Source organism: Drosophila persimilis, unplaced genomic scaffold (genome assembly GCF_003286085.1).
Source record: "Drosophila persimilis strain 14011-0111.01,24,50 unplaced genomic scaffold, DperRS2 tig00000000-arrow-pilon, whole genome shotgun sequence".
Taxonomy (NCBI): Eukaryota; Metazoa; Arthropoda; class Insecta; order Diptera; family Drosophilidae; genus Drosophila; species Drosophila persimilis.
Window position 1 is genome coordinate 11,783,569 of NW_020825288.1, and position 18,811 is coordinate 11,802,379.

The following is an 18,811-nucleotide window of genomic DNA, read 5'->3' on the forward strand; positions in this document are numbered from 1 at the left end:
GTTTAAATATAAATCCTGTATATCCCCCTGTATATCAAACAGGGACATTCCCATTAACTCAAGGTTAAGGAATACTTATGTTCATAGCGATCTCTTTCTGCAAGATGAGCTTACAATCAAGCTGGAAAAAGGAAAACTGCAAATGCAGTATCTAATATTCGAAGCAAAACAATTTTGAATCAAAAAATCCAATTGGAAATGTGTGTTGCTTAGGATCACTTTGAAAAGGGCTAGATATAATCCAATACCAAAGAAGTATATATCCACTAACTAGAATACTAGAGGAATACACAAATGTGGCCAGCAGTGTGTCCGCCAGTAGAGATAAACAACATTGAGTTTTCTTGGATTCCCTGCAACTTTAAGAACGAATTTCACTCACTTAACAAATCAAAAGCATTAAATATTGAAGATGATAGCCAGAGGAATATCCATACTTTTTTAAGTATCACCCACGTACGTCGCACAAGTATTACTATCATCATAGTAATAGAGGTATTATAGAGGTATAGCAAAGTTATCCGCTATTCCCAAATTGTTTGAGAAGGTTTTAACTCCGCACTTGCAACATCTCTGCAAGTCACTTATATCTCCAACTCAGCATGGATTTATAAGGCGGCGATCAACCACCACGAACTTGTTAGAGTTTACCTCTTTCATTATTAAAGGCTTTAAAGGTAACTTACAGACGGATGTTATTTACACCGACTTTAGTAAAGCATTCGACTCTGTAAACCATTCCCTTTTAGCACATAAACTTGACCTTTTAGGGTTTCCGCCCAACCTCCTGAGATGGATTTCTAGCTATCTTTGTTCTAGGTCTCAAAGAGTCCTCTTCAAAAACTCCCTCTCTTTACCAGTAAAGGTTTCTTCGGGAGTACCACAGGGCAGCCATCTAGGCCCCTTACTCTTCACACTCTTTATTAATGACTTGCCTTCAGTAATAACATACTCTCGAGTACTTATGTATGCGGATGATGTTAAACTCTGTGTCCAGTACAAGGACATTTCATTTCATTCTCGCTTGCAATCCGATCTCAATAGCTTTCAGTCATGGTGTTGTGCAAACTTGTTACACCTTAATGCCTCGAAATGCAAAGTTATGACATTTCATCGTTCTAACCCTTTGTTGGCTCCCTACACCCTATTTGGGGGTTCTCTTGAGAGAATTACCCTGGTGGATGATCTGGGTGTTATGTTAGATCCCAAGTTAAAGTTTTCCGAACACATTTCTACCATGGTAAATAAGGCCATGGGCGTGCTTGGGTTTATAAAGAGGTGGTCAAAGGAATTTGACGACCCCTATATAACAAAGACTCTCTATACCTCGCTTGTTCGTCCGATCTTAGAATACGGCTCCTGTGTATGGTGCCCTCAGTACAAAGTACACCAGGACCGTATAGAATCAGTACAGAAAAACTTTTTACTCTTTGCTCTGCGGGGCCTTAACTGGGATGCGGGTGTAAGACTCCCATCTTACTCTAGTAGACTATTATTAGTAAACCTCCCATCCTTAGTTAACCGTAGAAAAATGCTTGGTGTGATATTTATGCACAACTTGATCAGGGGTGACATAGACAGCCCTGATCTGTTGAGCCGCATAAACTTCACGATTCCTATTAGACTGACTAGAAACTTTATACCGTTGTTCCTTCCACTTTGTAGATCGAATTATTCCTTGCATGAACCGTTTAGGGTCTTATGCTCGGATTATAATTCCCTCTACCATATTATATCCTCCACTAATTCTCTTCCTCTTATTAAATTACTAATCCTTACACACCTTTCTAGTAATTAGTAATTGTAGTGGTATTTGTATTTTGTATTTTATTGCATGCTTAATTTCTTAATAAGTTTAGTGCTAATTTTCCTCGAAGGTTAGTCTAATATCTATCTTTCTTGCATGCTCGCGTTTGGTTCGGCTACGCACCGCGCGTCATGCGGCAGCGCCCCTCGGTCGGTTGGGCGGGAGGAGGGCTGCGTTTTGCCTGGGATCCGCGCGTAACAGCCTTCTGCTGGTGTCACACGGGCCACTTGACGGTGCAGTAATTGCATCGCCTCTTGTTAGATGCAGTCATTGCATGTCAACGTCCAATAATCAGCTGGGATCCTTTGGGTGTACTCCCCAAACCCATACCCAGTAAATGTCATTTAAAGATGGGCAGTAGCCTCTTTTTATTTGATTTGAAAAAAAGATAATTTATTAAATATGCACTTCAAGTGAAATGCTTGCAGGTCTGGGGGGAATACAAGGGAAAACAGGAGGTCATGTATATAAGATATAGGTTGTACTAAAATTAGATACATATTATAAGCACTTTCGCATTAAATCTCTAGGGTGCGGGTGGTGTCGAGCAGACAGCCTCTCGAGCATTGTTCGTTCGTTAATCGCTCCAAAAGGTAATCGGGTAAAAGGTAATAAAAGAGTACGTATCCGTATAATTACTCAAAGAAGGGAGAGACAACAACGAAACGAAAAAGCGAACTAGCCAAACAGTAGTATCGAAGATATTGGAATTTTTACGAAATCAGGTGCAACTATACTATATGCATGTGTGTGTGTGTATATATTTATCTATACGCTATCCTAGCCTACCCAAAAAGTGTTTCGGAGTTAAGAAGGAGACTTGCACTTGGCCGTTAACTGTGGGATAGTGGGAGGGTGGGGAGGGGAGGGGAGTGGAGGGGACTTACGAGTACATACGGCAAACACTTATGACTTAGTTCGTGATTGGATTCTCGCGCAAATAGAGTTTCTAGCTGCACATCTCTGGCAGCGGGCAAAGGCAATACAGTATACAATAAAATAGTAGGCGTCGTACAGTCTGAATCTGTTTTATAGGGTGTATTATAAGTTATCTAAAGGTTGACCAAAATGTATTCTTGAGTCTAAACAAATTGCGCCCGCAACTGCCCTGCCCTCTCCTGCCCGTCCGCGTCTACTTGAACAGCCAGCGCAGGATCAGGCTAAAGGTCAGCCCAATGAGAGCATAGATCAGCGACTTGATCACCGTCGACAGGGCCACACCGCCGCCCAGCATGTTCTGTGCGCCATGTCTCAGGTGCGGCGGGGGAGCGTACTGCATTCGCTCTAGTCGCCGGCTTATGTCGTTCAGCTGCTTCGAGTGCTCCTCCAGCACCCGGTTAACCTGATCGAGGGCCGCGTTAATTCTGAAAGGTAGAAAAATCGATACTGTAGTACTTTCCACGAGGAGAGAGGCAATGCCCTTTCACTTACTGCCTAATCGAGCTTGAGGAGCTCCGCTTGACCACGCCCTGGGGCGACTGGCTGGAGTCCGAGTTGGTGTCTCGCGGCGCCAGTACCAGGCTCTTGTTCTTGGCCTTGGGCGCCTTCGAGGAGGCTGCCCCCGATTGTCTGTGCGAGCGGGCCACCGGTTCGAGGGAGCTCCGCAGGGGATGCATAAGTTCGGCCCCGTGGACGATGGGCACCGACTTGTGGCGAGTCTGGGTCAGCACCTTGTACTGGCACTCGTACTGCCGCACATCGTTCCGGACGTCCCAGGGCCGAAGGTCGGCGTACTTGTATATCCACTGGCCGTAGCTATCCAGCTCGAAGAGATTGGGCACGTATGGGGCCTCGATGCTCGAACGCTCCTTGGCGTCGGCCCGCTGCTTCTCCTCCAGTACGGTCTTCTCTTCGGTGGCAGCCACCTGATCCTCGCGTGCAATGGACTCTGAGACGCGCTCCCACAGGCGCTGCGACTCGTGCGGCTCCTGCGCCTCGACGGGGACCAGGTATCGAGGCAGCCGCTTAGCGCGCAGATCGGCATCCACCTTGAACAGAAGGGTTTCCTCGCCCGTCTTGGCGTCCTTGATGCGGCACTCCCTGTCCCAGTGTCCATTGATGGTGGCCAGCGTCTCCTTGCCCAGCTTGATTTTGCCCACAACCACATTGGTGGACTCTGAGCCGCCGAGGAATGGCTTCAGCTTGAACTCTAACTCCGTCCTGTAACCGGTGTTCTCGCACTCGATGTTTATCTTGCCGCCCAGCTCCATGGACAGCGTACCCATCAGAATGCCTTTGCAGTGGGCGTAGGGCGTGGTCGCTGTGTAGCATTCACCGCGCGGCAATAGCGTCATCGTGGCCGCCCCCTCAAGGACGGCGGAGGTGCTATTGCCGTAGAACTTCGATTTCGCCAAGATGGAGCAGGTGATGCTGAAGCCATCCTCGCGATTCGTCACGTAGAAGGCCGACACGGGCGGGTGATGCGAGACCTGCTCGGCAATATAGAATGTCCGACTGCCGCTGGGATGCTGCCAATAGCAGCGGAACGTCTCGCCCAATATCGGATTGTAGGGCTTCTTCAGGCCCTTGGGTTTCTTGTAGAAGCTGGACATGTACCATTGCACGATGATCTTCATGCGCGTGAATGCGTCATCCTCCTGCACGGCCCTACAGAGAGAGTCAGAGTCTTAGTTGGTAATGAAGCACACGTTAGGGGAAGAGATGACCTACTTGGAGAGCAAATCTGCGTGGTAATACGAGTCCGAGAGCTTGTCCAGAAACGAACGTGGCTCCAGGATGAACGTGGGCAGCACCACCTTGCTCAGATCCATGCCAGGACGCACCTGCTTCACAATGCACCAGATGAGGCTCTTGTTCTCGTCGGCCAACTCCTCCACCTGCTCCCCTTGCTGAAGAAGAAACGTGTGAAATGTTGTGGGAGGGAGATGACTTCCGTTTAGTTACCTCCCCAAATTCCTCTTCGGTGATGGGCACATAGGTGGTCTCCACGCAGTCGGCTGGTTCTAGGGTATCATCTTGCACTGCCTCGCCCGCATCCGACTCCGATTCTGACTCCAGGCCCGACATGGCGGCGTTGGGCGCTTCATTCTGACTGTCCGCGTCCAGATCTGAAAGGGATAAGATTCATTGAAATGAGACACACGTTTAGCATTTGCCACAGACGTTTCTCTAGCTGTAGCAGCCTCTTAAGAACAAAGCTCTCGACTGCTGTCAGCCTCATTAGCGAAATACAAGGCAGATGCAGGCGCTCTTGTTTTACAGCAGCAAGGACTAATGATTAAGAGGGGCTCTGACGGTGTCAAAGAGGATGCCCTTCCCGGCACATACTCTATAATTTTGAACAATAATTTCCAAGTCTACGCTGATCCTGATCCTAGCCAGCTACAACTACAATGACATCGACAACGACAGCACTAGCTATATCTAGCTATAACGACTTGTTCGGCATCACCCTTCACGTTGAGGCGGAACCGGGGCTGCAACGGGCACTCGGGCGGAGCGCTCACAGGCCGCGGATCAGGGCCCGGGGCAGGGGCCGGGGCCGGGGCCTGGCTGCCAGCGCTCGTGTCACCATAGTCATCCTCGTTCTCTTCGCTGGAGCTGCTGCCGCCCAGGGCCCCTGTTCCGCCCAGGGACAGGGACTTGCTGACGGGGCTCAGGAGGCGACGCTTGCGCTGGGTACCCAAGGCGTAGTCGCAGCTGGAGGCATCGCTGCAGGAGCTCTTTCGTTGCTCCGAATGATGCCGAAAGTGTGGCAGCCGCTTGGTGCGCTCCCAGTTGCTGACGGCGCTGCTGTAGAGCTGCTGCAGCAGTGGAGTCTGGGCCCGCGAGGGCAGGCTGGTGTCGGAGCGCGAGGACTCCATGTCGGGCGGCAGCGCCAGGAACTGACCCCACTTACCGTGGTCGTTGAAGTGCTTCTCGTAGTCCGCCTCCGACCACTGTGTCTCGTGGGAGACGGGCAGCAGCGGTTCCCCCACGTAGGAGGTGTTGGACGGCGCTGTGCTGCTGTTGGTGCGCAGCAACAAAGCCGAGCAGCGCAGCGACAGTTCCAGGGCATCCATCCAGCATTTACCAGCCGCCTGGCTGGGCGCTCGAAAGATCAGGTAGGCGGTTGGTAATGGCTGGACAACGGCGCCTGCAAGAACAATTCTTTAGAGGTCGCATCGGGCATACGTTGTTTGGCGCTTGGCCACCACTCACCAATTGTCTCCTTGTCGGGGCCGCGTGGCGCCCAGATGGACTGCTCCATGGGATGGAAGAGCTTGAAGCAGAAGCCATCCTTCTTGCTGGGCCGCTCGATCACCTGGCACGCGGTCAGCATCACGGTGCCCACCCAGTGACTGCTCTTGGTCTTCTGGCTCTTGTAGATCAACAGCAGTCCCGGCTTGAGCACGCACCACAGCTTCGTCCAGGACTTGAGGGTGCCGCGGACCTTCAGCCAGTCGGCCAGCACAATCACGGCTGGATCCTGCAGGGAATTCATCAGCTCGCTGGCCACGCGTTTCTTCTCTTTGCGGTAGTTCTTCCTCTGGGCCTTGTAGGACTCCTTTCGATTGAGTTTGGCGGCATCGGCAGCGGACTATAAGAACGCCAGAGATCAAATAAGTAGGACATACCATACCTGGAATTCGTGAGACTAAAACCTTTCTCCCAAAACAGCAATGGAAAACGTTCAAATACTGGGATATTTTCATGGATTCAGGCGGGTCTCAGGCGCTTGGTGCTCTTACGTCAAGAGTCTACGGAAAATTACTCAAGGCAGAGCTGTCAAAAGTTCTTTTTGGAAGCAAGGAAGCCCGAAACTCAAGTGTTAATCTAATTAACATTTATAATTCCAATGAAAGTGGAAAGAACAATGTATCATATCCATTCCATGTTGCACGTGGCATGTTCCAAGTCCATCGATTACAATAAATATCAGACCAGACCAGACCAGACCAGACCCCACTCTTATCGCAACTTCTTGCCCGCCCCACCTCCCTGTAGATATAGATAATGACCCCATTTCTGTTTGCTGGTAACCAATTTTTGATAAACTCAAACTAAATAAAATTATACAATAATTATGTATGTACGTATTCGGTTCGGGAATACTTGCCTTATCTGCCACATTGCCGTCCCGATTATCTGAGGCCCAATTGGCGATTCCTGTAAAACGGAAAATATGTTCTACGTAATGATTGTTTTTCATTAATCAGGAGCTTGGATGGGATATTCGTGTGTGGTGTGTGATTTTGTAGATGGTTTTAATCGATCCGAAAAATGAACAAAAAATATATCGCAAAAGGGGAAAAGTTTTCCATCGACGTTTTACGATCGAAAAAAAAAAAAAAAACACAAAAAACTAAGAAGAGGCCCAGAGACTAGGACCAGGTTGGGTCGGCATAAAAATCAACAATATCTATACTAAAGGTGAGCGCAGGTCGGGGGAGGGGAGGGCCATGGGTCGCGGATGGGCTGCCGGGGCAGTCGTTTTATTTATTTTACGAATATGCTTTAATTTATTTCGCAAGATACACAAACAAACATCGACTACATCTCGCGCGGTTCCGTACACCGAGAGAGCGAGAGTCTTATGGGAGGTCGGTCGTGGGGGCGCGGGACGCGGGGCACGTATGGGGTGGCATTGTCAAGTGTCTCGTACTTGCATTTTACGGCACTGCTGTCCGGCCCTCGCGCTCATTCCACATTATTATTAATTTCGTTTATTGCTTGTCTAAAAATAAATACCCAAAAAGAGTATATAATCGTAAAGCTCACACACACACACACACACACACACAGAGAGAATAGATTATAATTTCTTGTTGACTTTTTGTTGGTGGATTAATAATTGCCACTTGCTTTGTAGAAGATTCATGACCAATCGGACATAACTCCGGTTCTCCGGCTCTCCACTGGTTTCCGTTCCGAAGATTACATCCACACACAGATGTATGTGTGTGCAATATTTACAGGCAGTAGTTTCTTTGCATATTTATTTTCATTATTATTTTGCTCATTCACACGTTTTACAAGGCGGCAGACGGCACGGCACGGCACGGCACGGCACTACATGGCGTATGCGTTATGCGTTATGCGAGAGGGAACCGTTTCGAAGACGCCGACGACTGCGTGCTGAATGTGTTTTTTCGACTTCTTTCTGTTTTCTGCTTTCTTCTTCTTTTTCTGGCTTTCTGCCGTTCCGCCGGCCTCTCGCGCCGACTGATTGAGATATATGCCGCCGGGCGCTAAACGAAACGCTCGCCCAAAAGCGCACAAGCGGCGGCAGCAAATGACAACTGAAAGCAGCAGCAGAGCAGAGCAGCAGAGCAGAGCAGCAGCAGAGCAGCAGCAGAGCAGAGCAGAGACCCGTCAGCGCGCTGAGAGCTGGGGCCCAGCGGCGATGACGACAACGTCGGTCGGCCAACACAGCCACAACAATTGTCTGGTCTGCCCGCTGGCTCGCTCTGTTTATGCACTCGGAGCACGCTCGTCATTATTTTTGAAAGAGCAAATAGCCAAGAACCGAAGGTATTGATACTTTTACAAACTGATCATTCCAGTGTCCAATCTTCGATGACAAGCCAAAGATAAAAAAAAACTGAGGCTCCTACTACTTTCTACAGACAGATCTGGTCTAGTTTTATTTTGATCAATTTTGGTTGCGTTTTAGGCAAAGATTTTCCACTGCATTTGAACCATATTTGGTTGGAACATTTTCAGCAAGAATCGGTCCTGTTTGGCCTTAATTTCGGTCAGCGGTGGGCAGTATTTGCTGCGTCATGCACACGACATGTATGTTGCTCTTTGCACTCGCTTGTGCAAAGGCAGCTGTTGGGAGCAAAGATTTAAACTAAAGCTACCTACAATTCCATCACAGACACAAACCACTAAAAAGTGGGGATATTCTGTACCCCTAAGCCTAGGGGACATGCAAAAATGCCCCCTAAGCGAACGGGCACATATGTACCTTTCGAATGTCACGAATCGCCACGAGCGGGAGAGTGTATATTTCGTGGCGCACGAGTAGTGTGGCAATATTTCTAGCAGAGAAGATCGCCGCTGGTTCTGCCTCTGCCGCAGCCAGCAGACAGTTCAAACGCGTGAATATACGATATAGACAACATGTGTGTGGGGTGTTCAGATAACGATAACAACGCTGACCTCGCTGCTGATGCTCTGCCGCAAACCTTTCGGTAGGCGTTATCGATGGGGGCCCAGCAGAGGAGCTGCCATATCTCCGGCCGGACAGCAGAACAGCGTGTGTTCTGAAATTATATATTGTACAACACAACACCCCGCAATTATGGCTTGCTTTCGTGGATTGTGACTCAGGTGGGATCTCCTTAGCCCGAACCTATCCCAAGTGGAAGATTAGAGACAGGGCGGATCGTTATCTGTGCACTACAGTGCACGTGCACGTTGGGTTGTACTCGGCCTGGATTTATTCGTTTCATAATAGAGATCGAAATCAAAGCCATTGTAAAGATAGCCAGATATCCAGAACAATCGACTGCAGACCTAGGCCTGAGCAATGGGTTTACTAGCTAGAATCTCAGCTTCTTCCTTGGTATCTCTACTGAATCATAAAATACCTACCTATTTGTTTTTCCAATTAATGTGTTCCCAGTCCAATGTCCATGATAAATGGGTAAGGAACACCTGTGAAATGTAGCATAATTGTCTGCCCAAAGATAAAATCCCGATCGGAGACCACCTGAGCATTTTATGTGTGTCACGGCTGAAAGGAGCGGGCTCGCAGACACCTGTCGAAGCACAGGTGTGCTTCTGGGGATTACTCATCACAGAAATCAGAACATGAACCTTTATCAGTGCCAGCAGCGATAAGGAAAATGCTGTTGTCGTTTCGTCAATGGATGATTCACCTCTTCAATGGACCCTTTTTGCGGGAAATCCTCGGCTGAAACTATCGTAAAAGTCTTTCGCTCCATAGATTCCATGGAGATTTGTCACCTAATTGGTTTCTTATCGCGGATTCGCAACATTTTTAGGGTTGTAAAACTCAAATCAAAGCCATAACCGCCCAGCCAAAGCGATAGCGATAAGATATCGTACGACCAGAACCCAGGGACAAGCATTTATCCAGGTTTCTTTCTGCCAAGCGAAAAGTCCGAACAGCACTCGAGTATTTAATAATAATTCCCGACTCTCCACAGCACACAATCGCAAAATCTTTTCATGATAAAGTGGCCGCAGTCGCTCCACAGAAAATTCTACACAGAAATGGCACGAAAATGGCAATCGAAATGCGTCATGGAATGCTTGGCTGACTTTTTGGGTGGAGGGGCAGTAGGGGGGGTTTCGGTTGGGGGATTGGGTTAAGGTTGGGTGGGGCATATACATAAGTATTAGCTGGCGGATGGGAGTTGCATACAAATGCGACACCAAGCAGTTTTTGGTCAGCAAAATCAGGTGATCAGAGATGATCAGGTGATCAGTTGCTCAGTTGCTCAGTTGATTATGATCGTGATGGATGGAAACGAAACATAAGTTCTCACAACTACGAGAGAGCCTCTCTCTCGCTCTCTCTATAGACTATGATCCCTAGTGGATGATCCTTCGAGTCAAAAGCAACCAAAGAAATTTCAGAGATGATCAGTGATCGCTAATCGATAATAAATGTAATCGAATGTGATGTTTTGGGTGATTGATTGATTGAGTCGAAAGAGTGTTGTTGTTGTTGGTTTTTTGTGGTTTTTTTTTTACGAGGAGGAACTTCACCTGGCGATGATGGCGCCGGACTGTTGCTCAAACTGTCGGTGGATGGCAGTTTCGTTAAGAGCACTTTCAGCGAAGGTCGCCGTTTGAATTTGAAATCGAATACTGAGGAGAGCAGCACACACATATACGGGCGGAGGGAGAAAGAGAGAGAAAGCGAGCAATATGTATATAGATATAGATATATATATATAAGTATATATAGATATATAGAGAAGGTTCACTGGTACAGACAGTTTTAGTTACAGATAGTACGCACACGACACATAGACGACATCGACACGTTTTAAGTACAAAATAAAGCACATACTACACACAGAAGGAACAAAAGGATAGCCACACACACACAGACACACACAGAAGTACAGTTATCTACAGTTTAGAGTGGGAGTGGGAGGAGGAGGAGGAGCTTGATCCAATCAGGCCATAAGGCAGCACCATCCGAGACCATCCATTACCATTACGGGCTTAATTATGTGAGCTCATCAATTGTCTCCGTATCAGACATGGGAGCTCAGCACGCAGTCCCGTTGCAAGCCCCCAACCGCCCCCGCTTAAGATGGTCTCGTTGAGCGCCAAGGAGGCGCCTGCCTGCCTGCCTGCCTGACTGGCTGCCTGCCTGCCTGGCGGTAATTAAGATTAAGGCGATAGGGATAGAGGACTCGTACCAGAAGACAGCATACAATGCCTTGATTGATTTTAAATAAAGAGCTCGAGCGGCCGCCCGCCTTGCAGGCAATCAATTTACGCAATTAGAACACCCCTCACCAGCCACCCAAAGACTCTACGGAAATACTGGAATAGTTCAAAGTTCAGGCATGCGGTCATGCGGCGAGAATTATGGACACACACTCTCTGTTTGGCAATTCCCCAGACCCTCCAATGATGCAAGTGCACTCTGCACTTTCCCACCAGCCCACCCCCCACCATTCCCCTCCCCGGTGACGTCACATGGCGCCACTCTAAATGACCCCCCACTGAGTCCTCGGTTGTGCTTCTTTTTCGATGTAATCCAATTACAATTCCATTTCGGGGATCAATGAAGAGTGACATGTGGCGTGGGGACGGACGGCAGGTAGCCCCCTCTCCACCCCGTTCTAGCCATGTTTTATGTATCCCTGTATTCCTGTAATTTGCCCAAAAGCATGCTATAAAATATTCATCGGGACACACACACACACACACACACACAGGGCAGGATGAAACTCGTTCAGTATGCAAATGCAGATGCAAATCGGCATTAGCCCAGAGACTCGAACAAAAGCACAGCCCAGTGCCCCCCACTCACCCTCTCGCTGTTGACCTTTTCGTGGAGCCATCTTTTAGCCGAAACACTCGCAAAAATAGAGCTCATCAGCACGAGAGGAGGTCCGGCCCAAAGTCTATAGTCCACATTCTGTGACCAGTTGACCCACTCTCCGCTGCGACCTCTGCCCCGCCCGCTGCCCCTTCCGCTGCCTGCCTCTGTGCGCGACAAGCTCCACTTAAAATGTTCGCGAAAACAGTCCGAAAACATCGCCGACACATGTATGCTCTTTTCTTGGAAGATAATTGAAGACTTTAGCGAAACGCGTACACGACATGTAAGCAGTTTACAGCATTCGCTTGTGCAGAAAGGACATGATTTATGGATTGCAGCCCAAGAGCTTTTACCAGCAACCCCAACCATGGAAGACCTCGGGAGGCTCTGCCGCAATCCATCGATTTTTTTCGTATTTATTTTTCACGCATTTTCCCTTTTTTGCAAATTCACGAGCATGTCCGTCGGGGGTGAGGGTAGTGGGGGTAGAGGGCAGTGGGGGCACCTCTTTGACAGGTGTACAATTTTCCAAGCGTTTTTGCACACATTCATGCAGGACCGGGGGCGAGCTCTATTCGCGCCCACTGTGCCCAGGGCCAGCCAAAAAAAGAGACGAGGCGCGGCGTACAATGGCAATTATAAAGTCGCATTTAGCCTGGAGTATGAGCGCTTGTGTCAGCTAATTACGTACACTACACACATACATATAGATATAGATATACACACGAGTATGGATGTATGTATGTGTCTATCTGAACAATAAAAGAATACAACATGCGAAATAAAAAATTTAACGACAATAGCACACAATAATAATCAAGAGCAATAGCAAAAATATACACAAATTTCTGTGGACTTGGGGTCAAAGGGTGCGCGTGCAAAATTCCCTTCCCGCCGATCATTGATTGGTGATGTTGTCCTGGTTACCCACCTGTCCCGGGCCCCATAATGGGGGCCCGCAGAAAGCAAAAGTCATATGCAAATCGATAAACAGCACAAAAGGGGAAAACGAGAAGCAAAAACAATCAAGAAACAGAAACAAAAGCGAAACCATGTTGCAAAAGCAAGAGGGGGGGGGGGGGGAGGTGGGAATGCATGGAAATGAAGAACCTAAAACTTGGGCGGCAGGTGGAAACGAGATACGTTATCGGGTGTTAAGTGATACGTTAGGGCAAATAAAAAGTACTAAACAATTGTGGGAAAACAGAACGAAAATGACACATGATTTAGGAACAGAAATCGGATACGATTCAACTCCAAAGACTTTTGGGGCGAGAGAGCCACGCATAATCATAATCGTATATTATCAAAAGGAGGCTGTCCTTCTGAGGGATCTTGGCTAGGATCTTAGCGATGAATATTCTGATAATAAACGAATCATTTCCCCCTAATCTACTTTGCATTTCCATAAGCTGTACTGCTTTAGCTAATCCACTTAGTCAGTAGATCTGTTCCGCTTAGTGGATAAGTCAATTAATTACTGGGAAAATCTCCATAAGGAATCTGCCTTGAACACTCGACTCGTATCCCTAGTATCACCGATGCCATGGCAACACTGTAAACACAACCACACCGGACCATGGCAAAATGTTCCGATATGACAATCAAACCTTGGGTAATTCGTGGAGAGCCAAGAGCATGGCAACCAGTCAGACAGCCCCCGACTACTTAGTATGTAAATCAATTAACACCAGCGACAGATACAACTACAGCGACAACTACAACTACAACTACAACTACAGCAATCAAAAGAAAAGTGAACGACAGACATGGGACTTGGATGAATGGTTCCGACACAGCGGAAGTGTGCTAAATGCCGAACAAAGCAAAGTGTTAAGCGATAACGGGGCCACAGGGAGAGCCAGTGGCGGGGCGGGGAGATGGTTTGTTTCCGACACTCATCGGATGAATGAATGAGTGAACGGGATGGACATTAGATGAATTTTTGAAATGCGAGAAGCCACAGCAAATCAAAACTGAAACTGATATCAAAAATTATGTTTGTGTGCGTGTTTGTGTGCTTGTGTGTGCCCCCCTACAATGTTAATCATTTTGATTAGTTTCGATTGTGAATGATCGAATCGAAAGAACACATAACGGAACGAAACTAAACGAAATGGAGAACACAGAGGCAGAGAGACACAGAGACACAGAGACAGAGAGAGTGTTGCGGTGGAGTATGTGGTCCGCTGACATTGAATCGAATTAAAAAGGAAAACAAGACGTAAGAGGCAGAGGCAGAGGCAGAGGCAGAGGAAGAGGATAAAGAGAATACGAAATGAACAGAACGCCAAAAAAAGACATCAAAAAGCCATTGGGGCCAGGCCATCTAGCAGGTATGGGGAGGGGATGAGGGGCAGCTGTACTCACCTGTCGACTGACGGAGACCAGCACTGTTCGGTGGCGTAATGCTGATGCCGCCGACACTGCCGGCCGCACCGACGCTCAGGCCCAGCGATTGATTCGAGGCCCCCATCGAGAGGCCGGATGGCGTCACGGCGCCGCCAGTGGCGCTCGGAGTCTGCAGCTGCAGATGGCTGCCCGTCGGGACACTACTGGACTGCTGCGGGGTGCCTGGCATCGAGTGGGAGGAGGTGGATGCACCCGTCCCACTAACGCCAGCCAGGCCCAGCGACGGCAGCAAGGAGTCGCCGCCGCCAGAGTGCTTCGCGCTGTTGATCCTGATGGGCGTACTGGTGCTGGCAGCTGCTGTGCCTGTTACGGAGGAGAGGCTGGACGTGGGATTGACGGGCGTATGACTGCCGCTGCCGCTCGGTTGCGCTGGCTGGGGCGACTGCATGGTTACTCTCGATTAGGATACACTTTCTTTGGGATGCACTTAAATGTTCTGTTCCAGGGGGCTGATCAATAAGGCATTGCTCCAGGTGTTCAGGCAGCCACAATACACACTCAACTCACAGAGAGGGACACACACACACACTGACACACAGTGACACACAAACACACGGGCACGGGGCCAATTATTGATTTTTGTTGTTGCCGCGAGAGAGAGTTTCCCTTCTTTTTTGCACTTTGAATTTGTTCTGTTTTGTTTTGAATTTAGATTCTTCTTCTATCGATTGCTTACAAGCAGCATTGCCAAAAAACAAACGAAAAACTAAAAGTGTGTGCGAGAGAGATGCCTACGTTTTCTCCAGCTCAGCTGTTGTCAGTGCAGGCCGATTGTTAATTAATCCAGATTAATGCCGCGTTATGGCCACGTAACATTAAAACCCACCAATTAGTAGCAATGGCAAAGAAAAACGCTGCTGCTGCTGCTAGTAAAATTCTACGCACACACACACACACACACAGAGAAATGGACACACTTATGCGGGCTTTGTCACACGCTTTTCGTATCTGTATCGTTGGGCCGTTGTCGTTCGTGGGCGTCCGCTGTCGTTCATCCGGCGTCGTTCGCGATTCACGTTCGAATGAAGCTGCCCCACCGTCCAGCCAGCCATCATCATTCCAAAAAGCTAAACTTGTTTCTTTTCGTTTTCGTATGAGCTCATCCACCGCAGCCATTCCATTCCATGCCGCCGCACCACATCACCTCACCGACCAGGCATGGGCAGACGCACACCCCCCTCCTCGGATACGGCTGGTATTATTTTATGACGCGGCAAAGACGCTGGAAGTGCAAAAGCGTCCCGTTGTAAAAGTTAAACAAGCTTTTTGCTGTTTTCGGGGACGACTTACAAGCAGCTGATGCGCTCGTAGTCTCCAACCCTGATCGGGCAGGGTCGCAACACAGCTCAGCCAGGGCTGCACTGGCACAACATTTTGAATTTAATTTTAACAGATTTTTTATTACGTTACGTCACTCTTTGGAAGAGAATTAAGATATGAGTATATACAAAATTCGTCAGAAGTTGGTTTCGCCACCGCCGCTGAGCAAAACTAACTGCACACGCCCCGGCATCGATTCGTACAGTTGTTCGATCTTGTCCACCATCTCCTGGTCGGTGTGCCATGCGTCGTAGAGCACGGCCCGAAACTCTTGGGCATTTTTCGGAGCCTGCGTCTGGATCTTGGGCTGGATGATAGCCATCAGCTGTTCGAGGAGACTCAGGTCACTGCGATTGGTCCCCTCTGGACCCACCAGGGTATCCACGAATATCTCCTTCGGCGGCGTGCCATCTACCAACTTGAGATCGTCCATGTTGAAGACGTTGCGCCAGTCGCGCACTGTCCAGTCCTGGTGTGCAGTGGCCCAGGCCATGCGGCGTTTCTTGACGGCCATACTTAGCCCCACGTTCCTCACATGGATATGCTTTGTCTTGATATCGACCACGCGACTCTGAAGGGTGCGACGGTTCCTCTCGATGTCGTGCTGGAGCACATGCTTCTGCTGCACATGGATGGGATGATCTTGAACCTGCACCACCACATTATCCGCTATTTTGTGCGGGAGGCGCACTGTCTTAATCACTGCCGCGGGCTTCGTCGGGAGTTTTAATGTGGCGGTGTTTCCCTCGACGAGCTCGCACTCCTTGATGCAACTGACCACACTCTCCACGTCGCACTCCATAATCTGTGCTATTTCCTCGAAGGTGTTGGAGCGAATCAGAGCCTGCACTATGCCGCGCGCCGCAGGTACGAGAACCATTCTTGAAGAGCTTGTTGTCTGTCTCTGATGGATACGATTTGGACAAGAGATTTATAGTCCCGGGCAGACTGCGAGGTTTTGTAGCGAACAAGCTAAATTGGCGTCAGATAAATTTTTGCGATCAGGCGTCCCTTTTGCTTTTGACGGATGCTTCCGTTATTCGTCAAACCGGGCTGCCAACTTAATCGCATGCAGCCCTGCTGCAGCGCGCACTTTTCAAATAATCGAATCGAATCACTGGTTTTCTTTGAGAATATGCAATTTAATAGTTTTCTTTCTGATGCTTTATAGAATTACAAAAATAAATATAAAAAACTTGTACATATGTGTTAGTTACCACTACATTAGGAAATGCATTACATCTCTGTCAAATTGTTAGAAAATATATATATGCCAGATGATATTTTGTTTGTCTTTTTTGTTTGTTGTGTGCATTCTTTTACATTCACCATTTAAGAGCGAGCTTGAGTACGTGCGGATTGTGCCCCAGAGGCAGACTCGAAGATGGGTTGTAAACTACTAGCAAGTGGATAACACATGGGTAAAAATATTAGAAATTATTGTAAAAAACAGTATTAAAGAGTTTACATAATCGTGCATAATAGTTGAGGCTTTATAAACATCGTTTCAAAGGAGATATAATTAAGATTAGGGTACTTTTAAGCTCGCTAGAGTGTTTAAACGGGGGTAAAAGGCAACCGAATACTAATGCTATACGAACTGAATGTGCGGAGTGGATAGGGGGGAGAGGAGGGTCGCAGCAGCAGGAATACGTTCGAAAACGTAATATTAAATAAATAACTCTAAAAAGTATGCCTAATTGGTTTAGATCCATGTGCTAGCTTTTGATTTGTGTGTGTGCTTGTGTTTGTTTCTTTTTCCGATTTGTTTCAGGCCAAGCTTTGAGTGTGGGTTTTGTGTGTGGCTGGGACTTTTGGGCTTAAGGTTACGGAATGGGTGGCTGTTGTTAGTCATCCAGTTCGATGTCAGAGTCATCGGAATCGTAGCCGCCACGTATTGTCTTTTGCGCCCGGTTCATGTACGGCTTGCGCTTCACATCTGGCGGCTGCATGAGATCGCCCTTGTACTCAATCACCCCCGAGTGGGCGATGCGCCACTCGAGCATCTCCGTGGAGAAATCGTCGCAATTGCCCAAGTCGGTGAAGCCTACAATGAAGTCCTTCGTCTTGCTGTCCTTCACCAGTGCAATCGTGGGTATCACCTTGATACGCAGGCGCTGCGTCAGGAATGGGGACTTCTCGGCGTTCACCTTGCAGAATTTGGCCTCCACATGCTTAGCGGCCAGGGTCTTCAGGTGCATGTCCACAATACGGCACCGCTCGGCGCTGTCTCTGTAGAAGTGGCACACGATGTTGGGTGATTTTTTCGACACCTCGAAGAACTCTTTCTCATCAGCCAGCTCCGTGTAGGTGCCGTGGCCCTGGGAGAAAGAGGCGAGAATTCGGTCAGCTCTTGGCGGAAATGGTGCGGCAACGACGAGGCATTACTCACATTTCTGAGCCACTCTTGCTTCTTGTTGTTCAGCTCTTTCAGTTCGCGTAGGCGCTGCTCGCGCAACACCTTCAGGTCGTCAGAGTCCAGGTTATCCAGGCGGTCGAGCTGCTGGTCCAGCTGCTGCTCGATCGTCTTGGCCGCATTGAACAATTGATTTTCCAATAGGTGTGCCATGGCTGGAGGTTCTATCTGTCCAGATAGCAAACAAACCTGCGCTGAAGATTTTCCTCTGGTTTAGCTCGGGCTCTGCGTGTGGTGCGGCATGTTGAGGTGAGGTCGAGGTTGAGGTTGTGTATGTGTCCGGCACAAATGAAAGGCGTAGTCATAGGAGCCGCAGATGCGTCATGTTTAGTGGAAAATTCGGTTAAGTAGGCCATGTTAGTGGAAGTTTGCAATGGGCTGCGTCAAATGCAACAACAAATTAACTTTTTAGATGGTACGTACATTGATAGTTCGACTATTTCATTGATTTTAATGGTTTAAAGTTTATTTTAGCGTAGTGTTGTGACAGTGTGACCGTGGATTTATCTACAAAATACACCGTCCAGTCCCGTCTCCACTTTTAATTTACACCAACAAAATATCTGTCGGTGTATTCCTTCATATTCGTCGATTTTGATATTCGGTGGGATATTACTAGTCAGCTTGGATCCTCAACCCTGATCATATAGTTTTATCCGACAATCGAATCAATTTTACATAAGAATGGTTTATTTTAAGAATTCATCTTTATTGTATGTTTATAAAATAAGGTTTAAACAAAGAAGGTCAACAAAAATGTGCTAGGTTTTACATGGTAACTACACATTTGCTACATGTCAACAACATATGTATTTATGGACTACGGACATTTGTATACCCTATGGTCCATAAATTAATATTAAAATCCTGTTCT

At 48.0% G+C, this 18,811-nt stretch overlaps 3 protein-coding genes across 9 annotated transcripts; all 3 read right to left on the minus strand.

The window, feature by feature from the left end:
• Nucleotides 1-2,183: 2,183 nt before the first annotated feature.
• On the minus strand, nt 2,184-15,397 carry LOC6588000 (oxysterol-binding protein-related protein 8). Of its 7 annotated transcripts, XM_026984553.1 has the most exons (9): nt 14,160-15,394; nt 10,493-10,594; nt 6,867-6,916; nt 5,969-6,347; nt 5,667-5,903; nt 4,712-4,875; nt 4,478-4,656; nt 3,239-4,414; nt 2,184-3,171 (listed from the first exon to the last, which is right to left on the minus strand). In XM_026984553.1, exons 1-9 carry the CDS (start codon nt 14,587-14,589, stop codon nt 2,940-2,942), a joined length of 2,949 nt encoding a protein of 982 aa, XP_026840354.1. In that variant the 5' UTR covers nt 14,590-15,394; the 3' UTR covers nt 2,184-2,939. The 7 variants fall into 7 exon arrangements, with proteins under 7 accessions (XP_026840354.1, XP_026840322.1, XP_026840337.1 ...); XM_026984521.1 differs by lacking the exon at nt 10,493-10,594 and having other exon boundaries at nt 5,220-5,903; nt 14,160-15,397; XM_026984536.1 differs by lacking the exon at nt 10,493-10,594 and having other exon boundaries at nt 14,160-15,393.
• A 183-nt stretch (nt 15,398-15,580) lies between these two features.
• Nucleotides 15,581-16,512, minus strand: LOC6588051. Its single transcript, XM_002013315.2, has one exon. The coding sequence runs from the start codon at nt 16,399-16,401 to the stop codon at nt 15,658-15,660; it is 744 nt and encodes a 247-aa protein (XP_002013351.1). The 5' UTR covers nt 16,402-16,512; the 3' UTR covers nt 15,581-15,657.
• Nucleotides 16,513-16,958: 446 nt separating this feature from the next.
• On the minus strand, nt 16,959-18,427 carry LOC6588074 (thioredoxin domain-containing protein 9). The gene is made up of 3 exons (XM_002013316.2): nt 18,361-18,427; nt 17,914-18,162; nt 16,959-17,842 (listed from the first exon to the last, which is right to left on the minus strand). Exons 2-3 carry the CDS (start codon nt 18,088-18,090, stop codon nt 17,369-17,371), a joined length of 651 nt encoding a protein of 216 aa, XP_002013352.1. The 5' UTR covers nt 18,091-18,162; nt 18,361-18,427; the 3' UTR covers nt 16,959-17,368.
• Nucleotides 18,428-18,811: the final 384 nt, after the last annotated feature.